At 40.1% G+C, this 21,394-nt stretch overlaps 2 protein-coding genes across 2 annotated transcripts in view; one reads left to right on the top strand and one right to left on the bottom strand.

Annotated features, from left to right (window-relative positions):
* LOC135255101 (11-beta-hydroxysteroid dehydrogenase type 2-like) overlaps positions 1-8,755 on the top strand; it is a 32,336-nt gene extending 23,581 nt beyond the window's left edge. The window contains exons 4-5 of the mRNA XM_064335851.1: positions 79-216; positions 5,143-8,755. Of these exons, the coding sequence (XP_064191921.1) occupies positions 79-216; positions 5,143-5,522 (518 nt within the window). The 3' untranslated portion in view covers positions 5,523-8,755. The remainder of the gene's footprint in view (positions 1-78; positions 217-5,142) is intronic.
* An 8,958-nt stretch (positions 8,756-17,713) lies between these two features.
* Positions 17,714-19,431, bottom strand: LOC135256120 (uncharacterized). Its single transcript, XM_064337976.1, has 2 exons — positions 19,251-19,431; positions 17,714-18,872 (listed from the first exon to the last, which is right to left on the bottom strand). The coding sequence occupies exon 2, from the start codon at positions 18,825-18,827 to the stop codon at positions 18,114-18,116; it is 714 nt and encodes a 237-aa protein (XP_064194046.1). The 5' UTR covers positions 18,828-18,872; positions 19,251-19,431; the 3' UTR covers positions 17,714-18,113.
* Positions 19,432-21,394: the final 1,963 nt, after the last annotated feature.

The following is a 21,394-nucleotide window of genomic DNA, read 5'->3' as shown; positions in this document are numbered from 1 at the left end:
TACAAAAATGGTACTCAGGTCGTGCAATGTGATGTCATAATGTGATGTATGCTGTTTCCTGCATGTACTTTTCTGCAGGGGAACAGCCATTTCCCTGTCTGGCATCATATGGAGCTTCCAAAGCGGCTCTTGGTCTCTTCATAAACACCTTACGCCATGAGCTGGAGCCTTGGGGGGTCAAGGTGTCCACTGTCCTCCCTTCAGCTTTCAAAACAGGTAAGGATAGTCCACACTCCGGTCCTTTCTATCTGTCACAGCTCTGTGAACTTGATGTGGCAGTTCTAGGACAACCGTGTCCCTGGGGAGCCACAGGGTCTTCTGGGTTTTTGTCATTATTGAGCACTTAATTGTCTGATTAACACAGCTGATGTCACAGATAGCTCACTTCATGTGGTTTTTTGTGTCTTAATTGGTTGCTGATCAACTAAGCAGATCATGTGGCTCTCCTGAACCCACGTTAGGGGGTCCATAAGTAAAGGCTGTAGGCTTATTTGAGATAACACAACATAAGTTGCTCTATATTCTTCACAGTCATCTAATTGGTTGTTTTTGTTTGGAAATAGTTGCTAAGGACTCTTTGTTTGTTCCAAGGATGTGGCAAGGTGCTGACATCACACTGTCCCACTGTATGAGAATGTGATGTGTTCCAGCTGCTCAAGAAGCACAAGTAGTGTGTTTGGGAGCTGTGCTGCACAGAGACTGTACACTCTGTGCTGTGCTTATTCACGGAAATGAATGGGATGAGCCATCTGGGTGATCAAAAATTAGAGAACCTGTGCTAAGTTTTCAATGCATCCTTACACTATGACAAACAAAATAACAAGCAGAGGAAAGTGAACGGAAGAATGCATCCATCGACGAGACATCTAAGCTGTAAGCCACCTGTAGACCTCTGATCTGAATCTGCTCTTCAATAGCATCTAGAATTGAGAAAGCTGTCCTCGCACTTTCCAGATACATTCAAAATAGCTGACAAACTGCTGTGTATCTACATACAATACTTTTTGGTTTATATATCTATGAAAGGTTGCTTTGATCAATTAAACCTCGTGGATAAACTCATTTTTTGTTCACGGTTTTCCAGCCAATTCTTCATTATCTTTCGATCAATTTTGTATGTTTTCTGTATTGGCGCATGATGCAACTGTATCAATTTTTTTAAATTCTCATATCTAGACTGTAATGCACCCAATGGAAAACCATGACAAGTCACATTTATTCACACTGCTGGTAAGAGAAGCAGAGATTTAAAATATCTTGTTCAGAGTGTATTTTCAGTAATGTGGTTCCATGAAGAACAGCTTCCGCACTGGATGTGGAAAGTGAGGTCTCCCGATCCATGATGCTGAAACATTACCACATTATCAGAAGGCACTGCCACTTAACATGGAGTGAAAGGCTTGCTACAGTTCCATGAAAGAGTATTTTCCTCTATTATTTCATACTTTTCACACTGAATGGTTTGAGATCTTTAGACAAAATACACTATATGGCCAAATGTATGTGGACACCTAACATCCATCATCTCATCAAAATTATGGGAATTAATATGAAGTTGGTCCCGCCTTTGTTGATTTAACAACCTCCACTCTTCTGGGAAGGCTTTTTACTAGACGATGGAACATTTCTGCCGACATTTGCTTTCATTCAGCCAGAAGAGCATTAATGAGGTCAGCCACTGATTTGGCAATTAGACCTGGCTCACAGTTGGCTTTCCAATTGATCCCAAAAGTGTTGGATGGGGTTGAGGTCACGGCTCTTTGCAGGCCAGTCAAATTCTTCCATGCCAATCTCGACAAAACCATTTCTATATGGACCTCTCTGTGTGCCCAGGGGCACTGCCATGCTGAAACAGGAAAGGGCCTTCCCCAAACTGTTAGGGAAGCACAGAATCATCTAGAATGCCATTGTATGCTGTACCATTAAGATTTGCCTTTACTGGAGCTAAGGGGTCTAGCCCAAACCATGAAAAACAGACCAAGGGGTGTCCAGGCCTGAAGTTCTTTGGATGTCCTTCTGGGATCTTTTGTGACTTCCTGGATGAGTTACTGCTGTGCCCTTGGATAAATTCTAGCTGGCCAACCACTCTATATGGAGGACCAAAAATGCCAAAATAAATAAATAAATAAATGACGCTATAAATTAATGAATAAATAAATAAATCTAAATGCAATAAAAATATTAAAATAAATTGATATACACAGAAATTAATTAATTAAACCAGCATGAATGTGTTTACATATTTATTTATTGAATAATTCATTTCTGTATATATTTATTTCTTTATTTATTTATTTCTGTATTTTTTTGTCCATATTATAAGGAGGGGGCTGTCAAATGGCGAGAGATTTCAATAAATATACTGAGGGATATTTTCAAATAAAAGTCTGTTTTGACTATGTTTAAGTGATTTTTTCTTTTTTGCTGGAAGTATTTTTCGGGTGCTGTATTGTGTGTTAATGTCAAGGAATCCAATGTCTTTGCTTTCATGACCTGTCTGTCTTAATGTCAAATACAGAGTAAAAATATAGTCTTAAAGGTTTTAAATGTAAGATGAAGATTGGTTTTGGTTACTAAGACCTAGTGTAATATGGGCTAGGTTAGTTATTTCCCTGATCTCCCCCACACTAATGCCTATAACCTACTGGGAAGAGATAGCCAGAGATTTGAGACTGGCTAATATAGCTGAAAATGCTAATCCTGATTATTTCCTTGTTTTTTATTTACTCATGGATGCTTTGACAACTTGTCCCAGTTAGCTGCATCACAGGGGTTGACCCTAGTGGTTTCACTCCAAAATTCAGATTATGCCAAATCAGTTGGACACCCTTCTCGCACAACTACTGCCTGTGGACAGGGCCGTCGTTTAGGGGTGACAGGTGATGACAATTCTAGGGGCCCACAGTCCTTGGGGGGCCCCACAAAAACCCTAGTAGCCTATTATGTAGGCCCCCCTTTCTATGACGAAATTATTATGCATAGGCCTAACTAATTCTCATACTAATGCATCAGAGTTAAAACAAAGCCACAAAATCATGCAATATTGATGAAAGAAGTTTCTATTTTCCAAGCAATAACCCCCTTCTTTAAAAAAAATGGTTTGGTCACTCCTTTTTTGAGAATTTGCATGTAAAGTTATTGCTCCCGAACTGCAGCAGCAGCCAACAGGTTATTAATAGAGAAGCGCAATGCCGAAACAGAAACATAAATCGGGATGCCAAAAAAGAGTGGAGAAGAAGGAAAGAGAGGCCAGGAGCAGATCAGGAGCCCAGAATATAACAGATTTTTTTGAAAAAAGGTGAGAGTATTAAGCTATCTGTACAGGCACCCTGTGGCTGCCTGCGGCTTAGCCAGCAACTAACGTTACTACGTTGACCAAATGACACTAACGTTTAACGCTACATCCGGTCAGCGGTGTAAAATAGTCGCCTGACAAGGCTGACATTACTAAATTATCCACTAAATATCATCCACAGAAAAGATCAGTAAGGTTATAATCCGCCAAACGATACGCTGTAAAAAAAAAAAATCCAGTAGCAGCAGGACACATTTTTCCATTCTTACATGAGTGTTTACTATAATTAAACTGCTACGTTAGCCTGTCGACATGAGTCTTGTTAACGTTAAGCAGGGGCTAATCTTACAGCTTGCCCTCCTCATACAATAATAAAGTGAACAGAAAAATAAAGAAAAAATGATAATACATAGTCTAAGAAAAAAGTTGTGTAAAATTGATCTTTGGCGATGAAAAGTCAGGGGGCGGGGGCCCACACCAATATTCTTTCAGGGGGCCCAGAATTCCTAGCAACGGCCCTGCCCGTGGAAGCTGTGGGGAGTTATTAGCTTGACATCGCAATTCTTTTGTTGTTGGTGAGAGAACATTTAACCGTCGAATGGCAGAGCTTGGCATAATGGGAGGGAGATGTGGCAGTGTCAGGAAACACCGTTGGTTGCTGCATGGAGAGAGAGAGAGAGTGAGAGCGCACCCATACAAACACAAAATAAAATAAACGACCCTCTTCATCCTTCCTCCTCACAGGTTCCAGACAAAAACAATAAACTAAAACAACAAGCTAAAATAACAAAGACAAAATAAAGTAAAACAGAGCAACAACTATTTCAGTTCCCCGCTCTATAGCTAGACCACTTTCCAGCAGACCAGCTCCTCCTACTTTTCAGTGGTGGTTCACATTTCCCCGAAATAAATACAGAAATAATTAATGGAGAAATACCGATTCGTCAGATTTTATCTATTAATTTATTTCTGTGTACATTCACTTATTTTTACATTTTCTTGCATTCATATTTATTTATTAATTCATTTATTGAGTAATTTATTTTATTTTCAATTTGGGCATTTTTGGAATGATTCATCACTGTTCCAGGTGTTCACTGTGCTTCAATGGAGTCCCAGAGCCTTAGAAATGGCTTTGTAACTCTTTCCAGATATATTTCAACTTTTTATCTCAACTCTATTGGAATTTCCTTCAATTGTGGCATAGTATGCTTGTAGAAAGTTTGTGGTGACTTCACTCTGATGATAAAGTACAATATGAGTGAGGTTTAGAGTCAAAAGGGCTGGCTGCAATCAAGCCTGTCTTCAATCAGCTGAATATAATTATCAATTAAAGTTGGTTAATTTGGTTGATTGAGTAACTAAGGGGGCAATTACGTTTCACATGGGTGATATGGGTGGGATAACTTTGTTCATTAAATAAATGAAATAATTTTAAAAATGTGTTTCACTTTGTGTCATATTACATTTTGTCTAAAGATATGAAACTGTTCAGTGTGACAAATTCAACAATTGAGGAAATCAGAAAGGGGAGAAATACTTTTTCACAGCACTGTTTGCTTTTCCTGCTCTAATATACACATTATTTTAGAACAATTTCCCTGTGTCTTCAAACCAACAACAACAACATTGCTGATAAATCCAAAATACCAAGGCTAATAGTCAGACCTGGTACACATACTAAAATGCATGCATGTCTCAATCTTTGTATGTGCAGTTTCAATTTACGTAGTTGTAAGAGAACATTTAGATACATTAGATCATCTTTGGGGGTGTTGTAGTGGCCCCCTGTACTGATGTTTTGCTATTTGTAACTAAAATGGCGTTCTCTCACCTCAATTGTTTAGCCCAGACAAGCAACAGCAAGTACTGGGAGGAGCAGTACAGGCACCTAATCCAAAACCTGCCACCAGAGCTGCTGGAAGAGTATGGGGAAGACTACACGCTGGAGACCATGGAGCTTTACCAGGAGTTCTCCAAGACGGCCAACGAAGACCTGAGCCCAGTGATCAACGCCATCGCTGAGGCGCTCACATCCCCGAATCCCAAACTGCGCTACTATGCCGGGCCGGGCGTAAGCCTCATGTACTTCATCTACACTTATTTCCCCATGTACATCAGCGACAGGTTCCTGCAGATGCACTTCCTGAAGAAGAAGGTCCTGCCCCGGGGCCTGAGGATAGACAGTGGCAGCCATCACAATAACAATAACATTAACAAGACATGAAGAGGCATTACCGCAAATGGAACAAGTCATGTGACACCTGGTATCATGGGATTTCCCCAGCCACGACTGAGGAAGGGGGCAACTGCTTCATTGACTTCAGTGGGGAAAATAGATTTAAATTAAATAATTAATTTGTAGTTCATCAGTACTGTTACATTCTGTCAGGATATTATACAAGTATTTTGACAGTCTTTTGGGCAGGTCACTAGCAAGGTAAATTGCCACATTTTTTAGGCTTTGGAAATATCCATAGGGACTGTAAGTAGCCATGGATCTGTAATGCTAAGAAATGCCCCCAACAAATTCCTGTTTATCATTACCTTCTTGAGTTCCCATGTAATTTAGGGACTGAATATTTAGCATGTACAGTGATTATTAAAATATATAGTCAAAGGATATCCATCGTCCTGTCAAGTTAATTACATCAGTTGTAATGTAAAATATATCGTTAAATGCAGCTACTATGCAGTTATTATAGTTACTGGTCTTGACAAAATTACAAACAATCAGCTAGAGCCTACAGGGAAAGGCAGCTATATAAACAAATGGGCCATCTACATTTATACAAAATTTAGCTTGGATTTTACAGTGACACATTTTTGTTGTTTAGGCTCTGTACTCAAGCACATTGGATTTGAATTGAATCAATGACTATGAGGTTAATGTGCAGACTGTCATCTTTAATTTGAGTTTATTTACATTTATATCTAGTAATCCATGTAGGAATGACAGCCCTTTTATGCATAGTTCCCCCTATTGTAGCGGATCAAAAGTAATTGGGCAAATTTAGCACTTGGTTGAAAAAAATAAAGACAATTCATCCAGTTCCAGTGGTAGCCATACATGACCAAGCCATAACAAATTTCAAAGATGAGGTTCCTTTCTTTCTTTTTTTAAAAATGTTGGTACAGGTTAATGCTCATCTCATCTTTCTATAAAAGTTTGTTCCTAAACTGGAGTTTTTAAAATGTACTTTTTAGCAAACTCTAACCTGGCTGTTCTGTTCTTGAAGCTTACCAGTGGTTTTCATCATACAATGAATCCTCTGAGGTTAGGCTGGAGTAGCTTTCTCTTTATTTTAGTCATTGACACATCTATCTATGCCTACATCTTGGAAAGATTCCTTATCTGTTTGACAGTTGAAAAAGGTTTTTTCTTCAAAAGTGAAAGTATCCTTTGGTCATCCACTACAGTGAGCGATCGTGGTCTCCCAGGTTGTTTGCCATGGCTGAGCTGGCCTGTGTGTTCTTGTTTCCTAACCATGCAAACTGTTTATTTCGACACACACAATGTTTTGGCTGTGTCTCTGATTAATTTATTCTATGATATGATTTTTTCATACCCATTATGGTTTGCCTTACTGGTATTGTCACTTATTTGGTTCTCCTGTTTAGAGACAAAAGCAGCAGGCTCCAAGTGAAAATTCCACACCTAGAATCAACTCTAGACCTTTTGTTAGCTTTTTTTGTGCATGAACCAATAATGCAACACACAGCTGGCCAAGAAACTGGTAAATGGTTAATTGTCAAATTACTAAAAATGGCTGTAATTCCTACTTGGATCACCAAATATGAATGTCTGCTCTTTAACTTCATATCATTGTTTCATTTAAAATACAGTGTGCCAGAGTACAGAGCCAAAACCTCACTGTCCAAATACGTACAAACTGCACTGTATAAATGCATAAATTTAAACCCAAAACCAGTGCTTTCTGTTCAGATGCAGCAACAGTAATGCAAAGATAGATTGTGTTTTGTTCAGTACTGCCACAATTTTGCAGCAAAGGATAAATACATTTCTACAATCAAAAACGACCTGCATGGATTCAATGAAGGTTTCCAATACAATTTATCTGTGGTGAATTATAATTGTGTAACTGTTATATAATTAATTATTATTGTTTGAAGTTGCATAGCTGTCATCTCAGCAAGCTGGCACATTACCTAATGACTAATTAGCCAACCTCCTATACAGCAACAGTAGCTACTTGGGGTAACTTACATAGTTACGTAGCAAACATCAAATACAATACCTTGCTTGAAAACTGGGGATCCCATCAGAGTTAACATCTAATGCTATACGGGCTAGAGTATACATAGCTAAGTTAGCAAATGCTGCTGTATGATTAACAGGACACCAACCAGTGGAGGTTAAATAGCCAAGCTAACATGAATGCATTGACTAAATTAGTTTGTGTTAGTCTGTATTCAGCCCATTTAATTCTTTCCAGCTGCCTCTTCTTCTTCTTCTCTGGCTCTGTAGCTTCACTTGGTCTCAAAAAGCTGTATTTCTTTCATTTTTTATTTGCATTGCAACTTCCAACACAGGAACACTTCAACATGTATGTGTCTCCATAAAGGTTGATGATGGAATTCAGAGTTTTTGCCCCTTTGTATCCATTGATAAGGGTTTCAGAGAACAGTTACCTTGATGCCTGACTTAATTCATTATACATTGGCTCACTGTACAAAGACAAGTTATAGGACCACTTTGGACACATTTAGTGGCCTTTTTGGCATTGTATTATGCTATTTGCTTGTGTATTATATTTTTGAATGGATCTACTGCACCAATCAAACTACACCATAATGTGTTCATCCTACTGCACTGGACTGGACACACAGTATTTTGGGGTGAGGGCCTGTCTTCATCTGGTTCTGCTCACAAGCCAAGCTCAATTGCCATTACAGGTCCATTTCCGTGGCACTGATTCTCTTGATTCAGGTAGATTTTTACTGAGTGAACTTTCCCCTGACCTTAACCCCACTCTTCCTTCATTGGTCTTCAGCCATTGATATGGACTTAATTAATTGGTTACAGCCCTCTGTCAAATGGAAATGGGTAAACACGCACATACAGAGGCTCCAACAATACTCTGGCTAATACTATGCTCCACACACAGCAAGAAATTACCTCAAATAGCTGTTTTGTACATACTGCAGATTCACTGCACCTTGTATTCAGTGATCCAAGATATCAATTATTATTTTTTCTTTATTTGTTTTGTTGTTTATGTTGTTTTGTTGTGCAACTGTTTTTTTGTTTGTTTGTTTGTTTTTGTTTTTTGGGGGGAGGGTTCTGTTTATTTCCCACTAATTCTTCAAATCAATTTATTCATGCCAGTTTTCTTCAATAACTTCTAGAGCTGTGAATTTTTATTAAAAAAAAGAAAAACTTTGTCAATTGTTCAATTTATTTGATATTAAATGTATTAAATTCACCTTTATAAACTATGCATTTGGTCTCTGGTATTTACAATTTTAGAAAAAAGTTTTTTTGTTGTAATGGATGGTACCTGTTTGCAGACTAGAAGATATTTTTTTTGTTTATTTGTTTTTTCTTGTGTTGTGTGCTTGAAATGCGTCAATTAGTATTTAGCTCTATACAAGCTAAATTCTTCTTTTCACTGGTAGAATTGTAAAAACAAAACATAGGGAAAAACCACAGAGTAGGGACTTTTGACTTGCCCAGCAATACAAACCTTTCAGATGTAATTTCACCTGGCCTCTGAAAACAATGACCATTCCCAGCACCTGGCAATCCTGTTCTTGGAGCTAACTCTTGGTTCCTAGAAGTTAATATCTGACGGAAGCAATGCCAGCTGCACTAACCGAGTTTTCCCAAATTGGATGGATGGAAACCTTGGCCATCGTAGCTGGTTGGTGCTGCCAGATTTCTGTGATCCCAAATGTTTTCCTTTTCATTATCATTTGTTGCTTTTCGAAATGTCACATCATTTAATTTCAACAGCAGTAATTTTGTTTTAGACAAAAAGAATTATAAACCAAGGAGCAGCAGGGTAACAAAGCACCACATTAGGCTAGTTTACAAATGGTTTGAGTTTTTTAGGGGCCCAAGCACCACAGGTTCTGGAACCATAATGTAATTGTTCAGATTTATTTCTGCATTAAAAGTGTTTGTACAAAATTTGGCAGGTTGGTTCTCATTCCCACCTGCCAAGGGATAAGAAAAATTACCCAAATTGGCCAGATGGTGGCACTATTGCAGAAAAGTGACTTTTTTGGCTATCATCAAAATTCCTCTTTCCGTTGATTCCCAGGCTCATTACAAACAAATTTGCCTCAAGGACCTTTAAAGTTGGCCATATTGGATTTGATGTAAATTGATTAAATTTGGCTCTATACTGGCACTCATACTCATAACCCGAGCGCCACCCCAAAGTATTGGCTCAAATGAATGACATGGTGGCACTATAGGTCACAATATATTTTTAAATTCATAAATTCATGAAAATTCACTGTTGTTGTTTAGACATTTAAAACTTGCTGTAGAGATCTATGTCATCATCTGGAAAATATTACAGTACCGTTTTGATCAACACCATCTTGATTTGCTTTCATCTTGGAAATGCAATTAAAGGGGAATTGCACTTTATAACACTTCTGGGATAATTTTCACACCTACCCGGAGTTTTGTATGCATCCCAGAAGGTTTTTAGGTTGCTTGCTTCAATATTTAGATATTTGTAGATTTTTGATCCCCCCCCCCCCATCCAATAGAAGCCCATTCAACATCAAACTCCATGTTAGACTCATTGTAAACACACGTCCCTGCTTCTCATGACTGATATTGTCCTTCTAATAAATTAGTCGCCCTTCATTCTTCAATTAGTTATTATTTCATTATGTTAATATTTTAGGCTGTTTTGTTGCTTTCCTTCACAAATGCAGGAAGTAGATCCAGGCAGTTTAGTGTCTAACTCCAGGATGCATATTATTACGCGACTTCTGATGTGGGCGTACCTGCAGACAATAACATTAGGTTGGTTGTAGAAGTAGTGTTGTGTTACTACTAGCTAGCGAAACCAAAAATTTCTGAGGACGAAGGGATTGTTGTTCCCTATTGATTCGAGCTGGAATACACAGAAGAAGAGCTGGCTAATTTGCAGGTTGATTTGGGGTGCAAAAATTTTTTTCCGCCAGGTGCGCACTTGCAGACATCGTGAAAATATAAAAAACAGCGAGGCACTTCACTTCCCGATAGGGTGACCAGATGTCCCCGTTTTACGGGGACAGCCCCCGTTTTTGGTGGCCTGTCCCCGGAAATGTCCCTGTTTTTAACTGTGCGTTAAAAACAGACGGCAAAGTGAAATAATATTTTATGTGGCAAGAAAGCCCGGGCAGCAGAGCATACCAGTTGACCTCCCAATCGCGTTGTGCTTGTTTTGGCTAACAAAGGTGGCTGCTCGCTATAGCAGCTTCATATCACTCTGCTTCTTCTACTAACTACTTGCTCGCGCTAGTTTTAGAGAAAACTGCTGTGGAAAACTCGACCAGAAGCTAGCAAATGTCAAGTGAATCCACAACATCACCACAAACGTCTTTTCAAGACCATAGTGTATTACAGTACAACAGTTACCATGGTCAAAATACATGAAACCGGAATTGTCCCCCTTTTTTTATTTCATAGGAAATTTTAAATGAAATAACTAATCGAAAAATGAAGGGCGACGATTTCATTAGAAGGACAATATCAGCCATGAGAAACAGGGACGTGTGTTTACAATGAGTCTAACGTGGAGTTTGATTTTTAATGGGCTTCTATTGGATGGGGGGGGGGGGGGGGGTCGAAAATCTACAAATATCTAAATATTGAAGCAAGCAACCTAAAAACCGCCTGGGATGCACACAAAACTCCGGGTAGGTGTGAAAATGAGCCCAGAAGTATTATAAAGTGCAATTCCCCTTTAACCATTTGTCCCATCCTCTGTCCCGTTTTGGCCTAACCACATTGGTAAGACCTATGATACGTGTGGTACCTCTCTTTTGGCCACTGTGTGATATTGGCACTGATTGGCCACTTAAGTGGCATAATATTGGCTTTGTGTGCTTGGACCCCATGTATTGCTGCTTGCAGCATTTTTGTAGTTGTTGGAACATGATACACTCTATGGAACATCAATGTGTTATTTTGCTAATTCATATGTTTTTCATTTGTTTCAAATATTTCTTATCATCACAAATGGGCATTCAGTTGATTCCAATTTGTTTTATGATTCAATCGAATATTGTCCAGATAAACAGCTTCAGTTTATGAAGTCTTTCAACTGCTGTAAAGAAAATTGCTTTCCATTCAAATCATCCAAACGTCTTTATTCCCCTCTTTAGTCAGATTTACACAACACATCATTGCAAAATATTTACCATCAACAGGGGCTCTATCATGAAGCAGGATGACTGAGTTATCTGGATAACAACAATGAGTGAAACACAGAACAGCTCTTTATATGTCTTTATAATTATAAACTTTATATCACACTTCTAATACATTGTCATAAATCAAAATGCTTTACAGTAAAACATAAAAAGTAATGAAGCAGAAACAGATACGTGCTTTATTTATTTGGCCCTTGTAATGAGTTGATTGAAACTGAATTCAGCCCTTGTCAAGGAGCAGTCACGCTGGGTAATGCACACAAATAAAACGGGAACAGATCATGAGCATCAAGAACTGCCGCTGAAAACTACAGAACCAAGAGCCCATAAGGAAATTGGATGTTTTTTCCTCTACTGTTGTTTACTTTGTACAGTTGGAAGTTTCTTTGAAACATTTTATGTGCTTCCTTAAGATAATGAGGGCCCCCTGGATAATTACTGAGTTATTTTAAGGCTGGTGCTGGATGGAGAGATAACGTGTTTGTTTAGCTGTGCCTCAGGCCTGAGAGCAGTGCATGTTTTGAACCATGTTCTGCTGGGCAATAGCGTCCAATTGTAGTACGAAATTTGTGCTGCCCAGCCTCAAATGATAACTATTGGGCCTCTGAGATAAATGTTTATGTCCTCTGCCACCCCACCCCCCACACTACCAACAACCCTTGTTTGCAGGGCAGGGGGATGACAATTGCTTTATGTAACACAAAAAAAAAGCAAGCAAAATAATTCAAGACCACCCAATCAAAGTTCCATGGTTTATTTCTCTGAAATGTTATGGCTATAAATATATGCACTTGCTTAATCTATGAATAATGAATAACATTTCATACTTTACAAACAGAGAGAGAGAGAGAGAGAGAGAGGATTATCTATTGGCAATCTATTCAAAATTGACAATGTGCTATATTCTAGGCATTATTGGACCGTATTTCTGAAAGTGCAGTCAAAATGTCTCTGTCCACGTTATGTAGAACATGGCAGTAAAACCTGTGCAGGCTCAGTGGAAGACTTTATGCAACACTGGTTCTTCCAGGTGTATCTATCAACTGTCAAGACAAAGAATCTCCCTGTCATGATTTCATTTAGCTGGTTGAATTTAATTTTGGTTGCAAACCAAAGAATACATAAAAATACAGAATTTGGTTGCATTCAGTTAAGTTCTATCTTTTGTAAAGATCACAAAAATATGGCAAAAGTTGAATGCATTGGTTGTAATCTTGTCTTTAGGGTCTGCTTACGTTAAAACTCAAAGTCATTTTACTGGTGGGGGGGGGGGGGGGGGTCAGGGTGGTGAAATAAATCAAGTGATCAAGTGTCAGTGTGCAGGCATGTGGCAATTGTGCATTGCTTGCCACATTAGGAGCATGCCTCCCATTGTTTGTGTGGACTAATCAATCCGCGTTAACAGGTGTTAACACATGGACTCCATATTAAAATAAGAAGGCTTAGACCTTCAGAACACCATGAATAATCAGAAGGGCTTTCGAGAAAGAACAGATGCAGAGGAGAAATACAGTTGTAGTTCTAGAATCCTCCCATGACTAATTTAATGGCATCTCAAAAAAAAAGGAAATGCTTGCTTAAACATCTGCTTTATTCACTTTGGTGGAATGTGTCCAAATTTACGAGGGGTTTCCAAGAACAGCCTGGAGAGTCCTAATTCTAAGTATATACTTGAAGCATGTTTTTTGTACTTTTTTAATTGGCAGAGCATGTTTGGGCATAGCATAATGCAGGCAGCAGCATACGTTTTGGGGAAATCTACTGCAAAGCACTTTATAGGTCTGCATAACTGCATGCCAACCATTTTAACATTTAAAGTCTCGGCACTATCGCGAAAAGCGACAAACTGACCATACTGCACCTGAACATATACGGGAAAGTATTTTGTGAGAGAAATACCACAAGCCCACAAGCTCTAAAACTCCTGATATTTATGTAGTGCTAACATGATGCAGCCTACTAACCAATTAAAGTTCTTTCATGGCCTCATTTGAACAAATTGATAATACTGACTATACACTATAGCCAAATACAAGCTCTTCTTCACAGTTGTTCCTCTTTCCACACGATATTGATTTTTTAATATGTTTTGATATCTCAGATATTTTTGATTCGCTGGGATTTTCAGTGAACCCCTACAAATACAATAAACTGCTGTACCTATTTTCCTACAAGTATAAATGGCCATGTACTTCCACTTCTTTATGGTATCCTTCCCGCTCCACATACATTATGTCTTTTATTTTTATCTTCTCTGTCATCATTGCTGTCCAAATACAACTATGTTGTCCTTATGGGCAGCTGCAGTCCTGTCTCTGAACTCCAAGCCAAAGATCATTTGTATTGAAATGTTTGGAATGCAGTGTAGAGCATTTCTTATTGAACTCTTTAGAGTCTCTTGGATGGAAATGTATTCTGCTGAATCATTCTACTGAATCAGCTCAATTCATGAAAAAAAGAGTTTGCACTGAAATGTCAAAGTTGACTGAATCCAGGCCAAAGAAACATCCCTTTTTTCTCTATGAGAAAAATGTTTAATCCGATTTTATCCCTGAGGCTCCTACACAAGATTTTACTGTTCATTTTAAGGACTGACTTCACACACTCGCACACATGCACAAGCACACACACACACACACAAACATTGTGCACAAACACATTCAAACATCTGTTCTGAAGTAGGAGTTCTCACATATTCCCACATTTTTAACAAATTGGTGAATAATGAAAGCCATCACGGCCAAGTCAAACTGCTTTTCAAAACCAGAACATTTGGAGCCTTCTTTTATTATCTGTATGTCCTGTTGACTTTGAGTTGCTACAGCTCTCTCAAAGACCCTGTTTAACCCAGTCTGCTCTCTGTGCAACAGCTGCAGTGCCATTATTTCAGAGCTCTACAGTACAGACCATCTTCACAGGGAATCTCAGTTTTTTTTTCTTCTTCTTCTTCTTCTTTTTTACCAGACTTTCATTTTATGTATTAAAAAACCTTTATTTTTGAGATGGCAGAAATGCAGAGGTGAGTGCTTTTGTCCCACCGATCTCTAAAGGCATCATCTGAAGAAGAGGTTTGAAAAAGATGTTGACAAAACCAAGGGCCATGCTATCCTCTCACAGTTGGGTCCCTTGTTTTACTTTGAGGTCCCTTTTTCCAAATGAACAAAGCAGAGGGAGGCCAGTCAGAGGGCAGAAGGGCAAGTAAAGAAAACACACAGTGAACTCTTGACAGAACTTTATCGAAAAAGCCACCATAAAACATATAATACTCTATATATTTAGAAATGTTTCTAATATTACGGTTATTAAGCTATTATTAAGCTGATTGTATGTCTATTGTCGATTCTGTATTTCCTCTATTGTTTTATCTGATATTGCATGGACAACATTTCTTAAATTAAACATTTTTGGAAATTCCAAATTAAGTTTATTATTAGTAGTAGTAGTAGTCGTAGTAGTAGCAGTAGTAGCAGTAGTAGTAGTAGTAGTTGTTGGTTCCCCAATGGGGAGCAAATGTTATCTGTTAGAGTTGAAATAACACTGGACTTTTTGCTGTGTGTGGGATGTCCTGGGAACATAAGGGCCAGCACTCTGCTAACCAAAACCTGTTAAAGGAAACTGTGAACAGAGCTGTCTTCAATACCCAGCCAACAATTCTCCATGAATCTCACTTAATTTTCCTGAATGTATAAACTCTAAGTCTGCTTCAAACATTCGTAACCTTGTATTCCTTTCCTGATATTTGAATCAGCATTGTATATTTTTTCATACCAGTTTTTGTCCAGAACTCCTAAGAAGGATATTTATTGAGGCATACCATCAAGCCCCACACCAGCGATTAATTTTGCTGGAAGGCCTGTTTCTGGTATCCAAGTGGGAGCTGTTGCCACGGAAAAAAGAGCCATAGAAACAGTGGGACAAACTTCAACAGTTCCCTGAGTAAATGCCACATAATCTCAAGAGACTGATAGTATAAAATGGGAAACTTCACCAGTGGGCTGTCTGTGCCTGGTTGTTAGGAATTATGAAGAGTTCACTATAAAGACATACTTTCCACATTTGAAAGAAAAGACAGTGACTGTGCATGTGTGTGTGTGCGTCAGCATTTGATGAGGTACCACATGAGAAACTTATTAGCAAAGTGATAACAGTAGGAATTACAGGATTTCAGAGTGGGTTCAGAACTGGCTAGAACACAAAGAGTAGTAGGAGTGATTTTATCTGAGAAAGGGTACAGTGGAAAGTCGAGTCACACAGGGATCGGTGCTGGGACCACTGCCCTTCTTCATTTGTATCAATGACCTTGACAGGGACATTGAAAGTACATTAGTTACAGTACAAAACTGGGAGGCCCAGCTAATAGTTCCAAATCTACTAAAGTAATTTAGTAGATTTGGAAATGAAATTCAATATAACTAAATGTATTGAGTAGTAAATGTGTGGAATAGCCTGACAGGACATGTAGTAGAGGCAGAAAATCTGTGTTTTAAAGTCCAGGTAACTGATGAAAGAAATTTACTGGTAGTTTGTATTGAATTTGTGTCTCAACCATCCCTCTGTCCGTGATCCTTTCCAACAGTTCAGGCTGGTGGTGGTGGCGTAATGGTGTGTGGAATGTTTTCTTGGCACACATTACACCATTTAATGTCCATTGAGCACCACTGGAATGCCAGAGCATTCCTGATCATTGTCGCTGACCATGTTCATTCCTTTGTGGCCACTGTCCACAGGCCACTTTTTCAAATGGCAGAATAATGTGTCATGCCACAAAGCACGCATCATCTCAAGCTGGTTCCACGAACATGACAGAGACTTCAATTTACTCCAATGGCCTGCAGTCCCTAGACCTCAATCCAATAGAGCACCTTTGGGATGAGGAGAAACGGGAAGTCTGCAGCATGAATGTGAGGCTGAAAATCTTCAGGAACTGCATTATCAGCATGGACCAAAATCCCTAAGGAATGTTTCCAGCACCAATGTTTGAATCCATGCTGCAAAGAATTCAGGCTATTCCGAAGACAACAGGTACTAGATAGATGTACCTAATAAAGTGGCCACTGTGTGTAATTCCCTCAAAAAAAAAAGTAAGGTTATAAAACACAAAACTTATGTCTTGTACTGACAGTAATGATAGCTAGTGAGCTAGTTGGGCTGCATTGCAGTTATACTCTTGTTATTTGGTTATAAGACACCTGGAGCTAGCATGCCTTATAAATGATAGGTAAAGCTAACAGCTTTACTGTTCCCTCAGAAGAAATACAAACAAGATTATAAAACACAAAATGTAATAGAAACTGCAGTTAAAAAAAAAAAAATTGGCAGTTCTTGCAAGCAATTTCATCTTCACCGTTTGGAGTGATATGGATGTTTGTTCATAGCACTCCATCTGTTTAAAATGTAGCCCTGGTTCTACCTCAAGTTTGGCATTCCCTGATGAGAGGGATTTTATCATTATTGTTATATAATATTATTATAATTAGTCATAGTAATTATAATTTGGCAATTTAATTAATTTCATTATCATTATCATGTTTTGGTAGACATGCCTCCAGACAGTTATTAAGATATATAATTTTGGGCTTTGTTTGCTAGTGGGGCTGCTGGATGACTCATCCTGTGGCACTGTTCCAGTGTGTTAGTGGGCCCCTTGGTCTAGAGTCAAATTTGAACTGTGCCCGAGTTGACGGCAGCCAGCAGCTCCATAGGACATTACATAATTGGCCGTAGTGTTGCTCAGGAACAAGGAATTTCATTGGTCGAGGTGACCATGTGTCATTGCTGGTCACCGACGGTCGATTGGGCAGCCACAGTCTGCTCGCTCGAACTGCACATCTTCCCCTGACACAAGCTGAAGCTCCGCTTGTGAACTGCAGTGTGAAAAAAGGAAGCAAATCATTAGTAAAAAAACGAATCTGTTGCAAAATGATAATAATAATAATAATAATAATAATAATAATAATAATACTAATGGGGCAGCACAGTGGATGGCCTCACAGCAAGAAGGTCCATGGTTCGAATCCTGGTCAGGGCCTTTCTATGTGGAGTTTGCATGTTCTTCCCGTGTCTGTAGGGGTTTCCTATCACAGTCCAAAGACATTACATTACATTACAGGCATTTAGCAGACACTCTTATCCAGAGCGACGTACAACAAGTGCATCAGTTCAAAGTGCAGAGGTGCAGAAAAACACACTAGAGTGAAGTAAAGATCGCAGTGCCAGAAGTGACCACATAGATCAGGACTCCAACCCTGTAGGGTAACCTGTTGAGCAAATAAACAAAACAATCATGCCAAGTTCAAAACTAGCACTGAAATCACATTTGCCTAATCAGAATTTAAAAAAAAACAATTCTGCGAAATACAAAACGAGATCGCATTAGCCTAACTAGGTACATTGAGGTAAATAGAGTAGAGCTAAACTAGAGGCTAGCGAGGGGTGAGGAGAGGTGCAGCCTGAAGAGATGAGTCTTTAGTCTGCGCTTGAAGGTTGTCAGATTCTCTGCTGTTCTGACTGCCAGGGGAAGGTCATTCCACCAGCGAGGGGCCAGGACAGACAGCAGACGCGAACGGGAAATACAGACACGAAGAGGGGGAGGTGCCAAGCGTCCAGAGGTGGCAGAACGGAGAGGTCTGGCGGGTGTGTTGGGTCTGATGATCCTCTGGATGTATCCTGGTGCTGACCCCTTAGCCGCCTGGTATGCAAGCACCAAAGTCTTAAATTTGATGCGAGCCATAACAGGCAGCCAGTGGAGGTCAGTGAGCAGGGGGGTGACATGGGAATGTCTAGGGAGGTTGTAGACCAGACGAGCTGCAGCATTCTGGATGAGCTGCAGGGGTCTGATGGCGTATGCTGGCAGACCAACCAGCAGCGAGTTGCAGTAGTCCAGGTGGGACAGGACCCTCGCTTGAACCAGGAGTTGGGTTGCGTAGGTGGTGAGGAAGGGACGGATTCTCCGGATGTTGTACAGGAAGAACCTGCACGTTCGACTCACCGCCGCGATGTTGGCAGTGGGAAATGATGACACCAAGGTGTCCCCTAGGGAAATAGAAAAGTCAAGGAGGTTAGAGGATGGAGCAGGAATGAAGATCATCTCTGTCTTACCTGGGTTCAGCTTAAGATGGTGGTTATCCATCCAGCTCTGGATGTCCCTCAGGCAAGCAGAGATGCGAGTGGAGACCTGTGTGTCAGAGGGGCGTAAGGAGAGAAAGAGTTGGGTGTCATCGGCATAACAGTGATAAGACAAACCATGGGCAGAGATTACAGGACCAAGAGATTGGGTGTACAGGGAGAACAGGAGGGGACCAAGGACTGAGCCCTAGGGAACTCCTATGGCAAGGGGGCGAGGTGCCGATACTGCACCAGCCCAGGCGACTTGGAAGGAGCGACCGGAGAGGTAGGACTCGATCCAGTCTAGTGCTATGCCACAGATCCCCATAGTTTCCAGGGAGGACAGGAGGTTGGGGTGGTCGACTGTGTCAAAGGCAGCAGAAAGGTCTAGGAGGATCAGGACGGACAAACGGGAGGCTGCTTGTGTGGCGTGAAACGACTCACTGACCGAGAGGAGTGCAGTCTCTGTCGAGTGGCCAGGTCTGAAGCCGGACTGGTGGGGGTCTAGGAGGTTGTTCTGCAAGAGAAAAGAGGAGAGTTGGTTAGAAGCAGCTCTTTCAATTGTTTTGGATAAAAAAAGGGAGAAGAGAAAAAGGACGGTAGTTCTGGATGACGGAGGGATCCAGAATGGGCTTCTTCAGCAGTGGGGTGACGTGGGCCAGCTTGAAGGGAGAGGGGAAACATCCAGAAGACAAGGAGGAGTTCACAAGGGAGGTGACAAACGGGAGGATGTCAGGTGTGATAGTCTGGAGGAGGGAGGAAGGGATAGGGTCAAGAGCACAGGTGGTAGGGTGGTGGGAGAGTAGGAGCTGGGAAACATCAGAATGCAAGTTAGGTTAATTATTTTGGATTCATTGAAATTTTCTGATTGATTGGATTAGAATGCCAGTGATAATGGAGTTATAGTAATCCAGCTGAGATGTAACAAAGGCATGGATTAGTTTCTTCTGGTGGAGTAAGATAGGAAGGGCCAGAGGTTTGATACTGTATGTCGCAGAGACAGAAGTCAGATCTGGATACATATTTTATTGGAAGTTCACAAGAGAGAGTGTCAAGAATGACACCAGGGATCTTCACTTTAGCGGAAGGAGGGGTAGGGAAACCATCAATAAGGATGGAAACTTGGGGTTTTGGATAATGTGGTCTTAGATCCAGCAAGCATGACTTCAGATTTGTTACCAATAAGTTTAAGGAAATTACAGGTCATTTGAATTCTACAGTCCTGCAGACAGTTGATGAGAAATGTGGGAGAACGTTCAGAGGAGGGTTTGGAACTGATATAAAGCTGTGTGTTATCTGCGTGGCAGTGGAAACTAACACCAAGACGATGCATATCTGACCCGGTGGTTGAACATAAATAATGAAGAGGAGTGGCCCCAGCACCATACCCTGTGGAACACCCATAGTGACAGGACTAAAGTCATAGCGGTGGCTCCTAATAGTATTGTTGCCTACCAGATAGGTATGATTCAAATAACACAATAGCAAGATGGGTTAGGGTTAGGGTTAGGACAGACTGTGTCGAAAGCTGCACTCAAATCCAGTAGCCCTAAGATGTTTAAGAGGCTGTTGTAAGCTGCACAGAGAAGATCATTTGTAACTTTTACCATGGCTGTGTCAGTGCTGTGTTTTGCATGGAAACGGGATAGGAACGGTTCAAGTAACTGATTGGTGGAAAGGTAGCCCTGAAGTTGAACAGTAACTATTTGTTTTAGTGTTTTGGCTCATGAGGGAAAATGTGAAATGGGCCTGAAGTTGTGTAGGTTTTCAGGTTCAGTACCTTTATTTTGAGAATAGGTGTGGCTGCTGCCTCCTTCAGGTTGACAGGTACAGTGCCAGAGGTGATAGAGCAGCTGATAATACCCAGCAACAGAGGAAATAGGGCAGGGGGGTGAGAACTGACCAGTGGGGTAGGCATTGGATCATGTTGACATGTCAAAGTCCTAGATTTAGAGATGACTTCAGATTAAGTAGAATCATTGACAGGGAGGAACGGAGAGAGAGAACTCGTCTGTGCTAGCTAGCTGATCAGGTTCAGTACGAGACAAGAGGAGCTGTTGGTGGATTGCTTCCATTTTAACGTGAATGAAGCTAAGTAACTTGGTTAATGGAAAAAAATAATATTTTGAAAATTCGTTAACAGAAATAGAGAAAAAACTTTAGTATTTCCAATACTGGGAATAGTGTTAGAGTAGTAAGCAGATCTGGCAAATGAGAGGGTGTTTTAATAATTTCTTAAGTGTTCAGAATAGGCCTCAGCATGAACAACTAAACTAGTTATCTTTGGCAGACATCCTAAATGATGGCCATGGGACTTTATAATTCTGGACTGTGAGTGCACCAGGGTGCAGTGCGAGTGAAAGAGAGTGTGATATTTAAGAGGAGCTAGTGATTCTAGATATGAGGAGAGTATGATATTACAATGAGACATTACAATGAGCTTATCAATAGGGGTCGAGAGAGTGTCAGGAACTGATATTAAAAGTTCCATTAAAAGTTCAATCACTACAATGATGAAAAAGTTTTTCCCCCTTCCTGATTCCCATTTTTATTGCATATTTGTGACACTGAATGGTTTTAGATCTTTAGACA

This window comes from Anguilla rostrata, chromosome 5, assembly GCF_018555375.3.
Source record: "Anguilla rostrata isolate EN2019 chromosome 5, ASM1855537v3, whole genome shotgun sequence".
Lineage (NCBI taxonomy): Eukaryota > Metazoa > Chordata > Actinopteri > Anguilliformes > Anguillidae > Anguilla > Anguilla rostrata.
This window is presented reverse-complemented; position numbering and strand designations above follow the sequence as displayed.

What these genes read in the sequence shown, in the direction of transcription:
- LOC135256120 (XM_064337976.1), bottom strand. Translation starts at nt 18,827, where the DNA reads ATGGATAACCACCATCTTAAGCTGAACCCAGGTAAGACAGAGATGATC.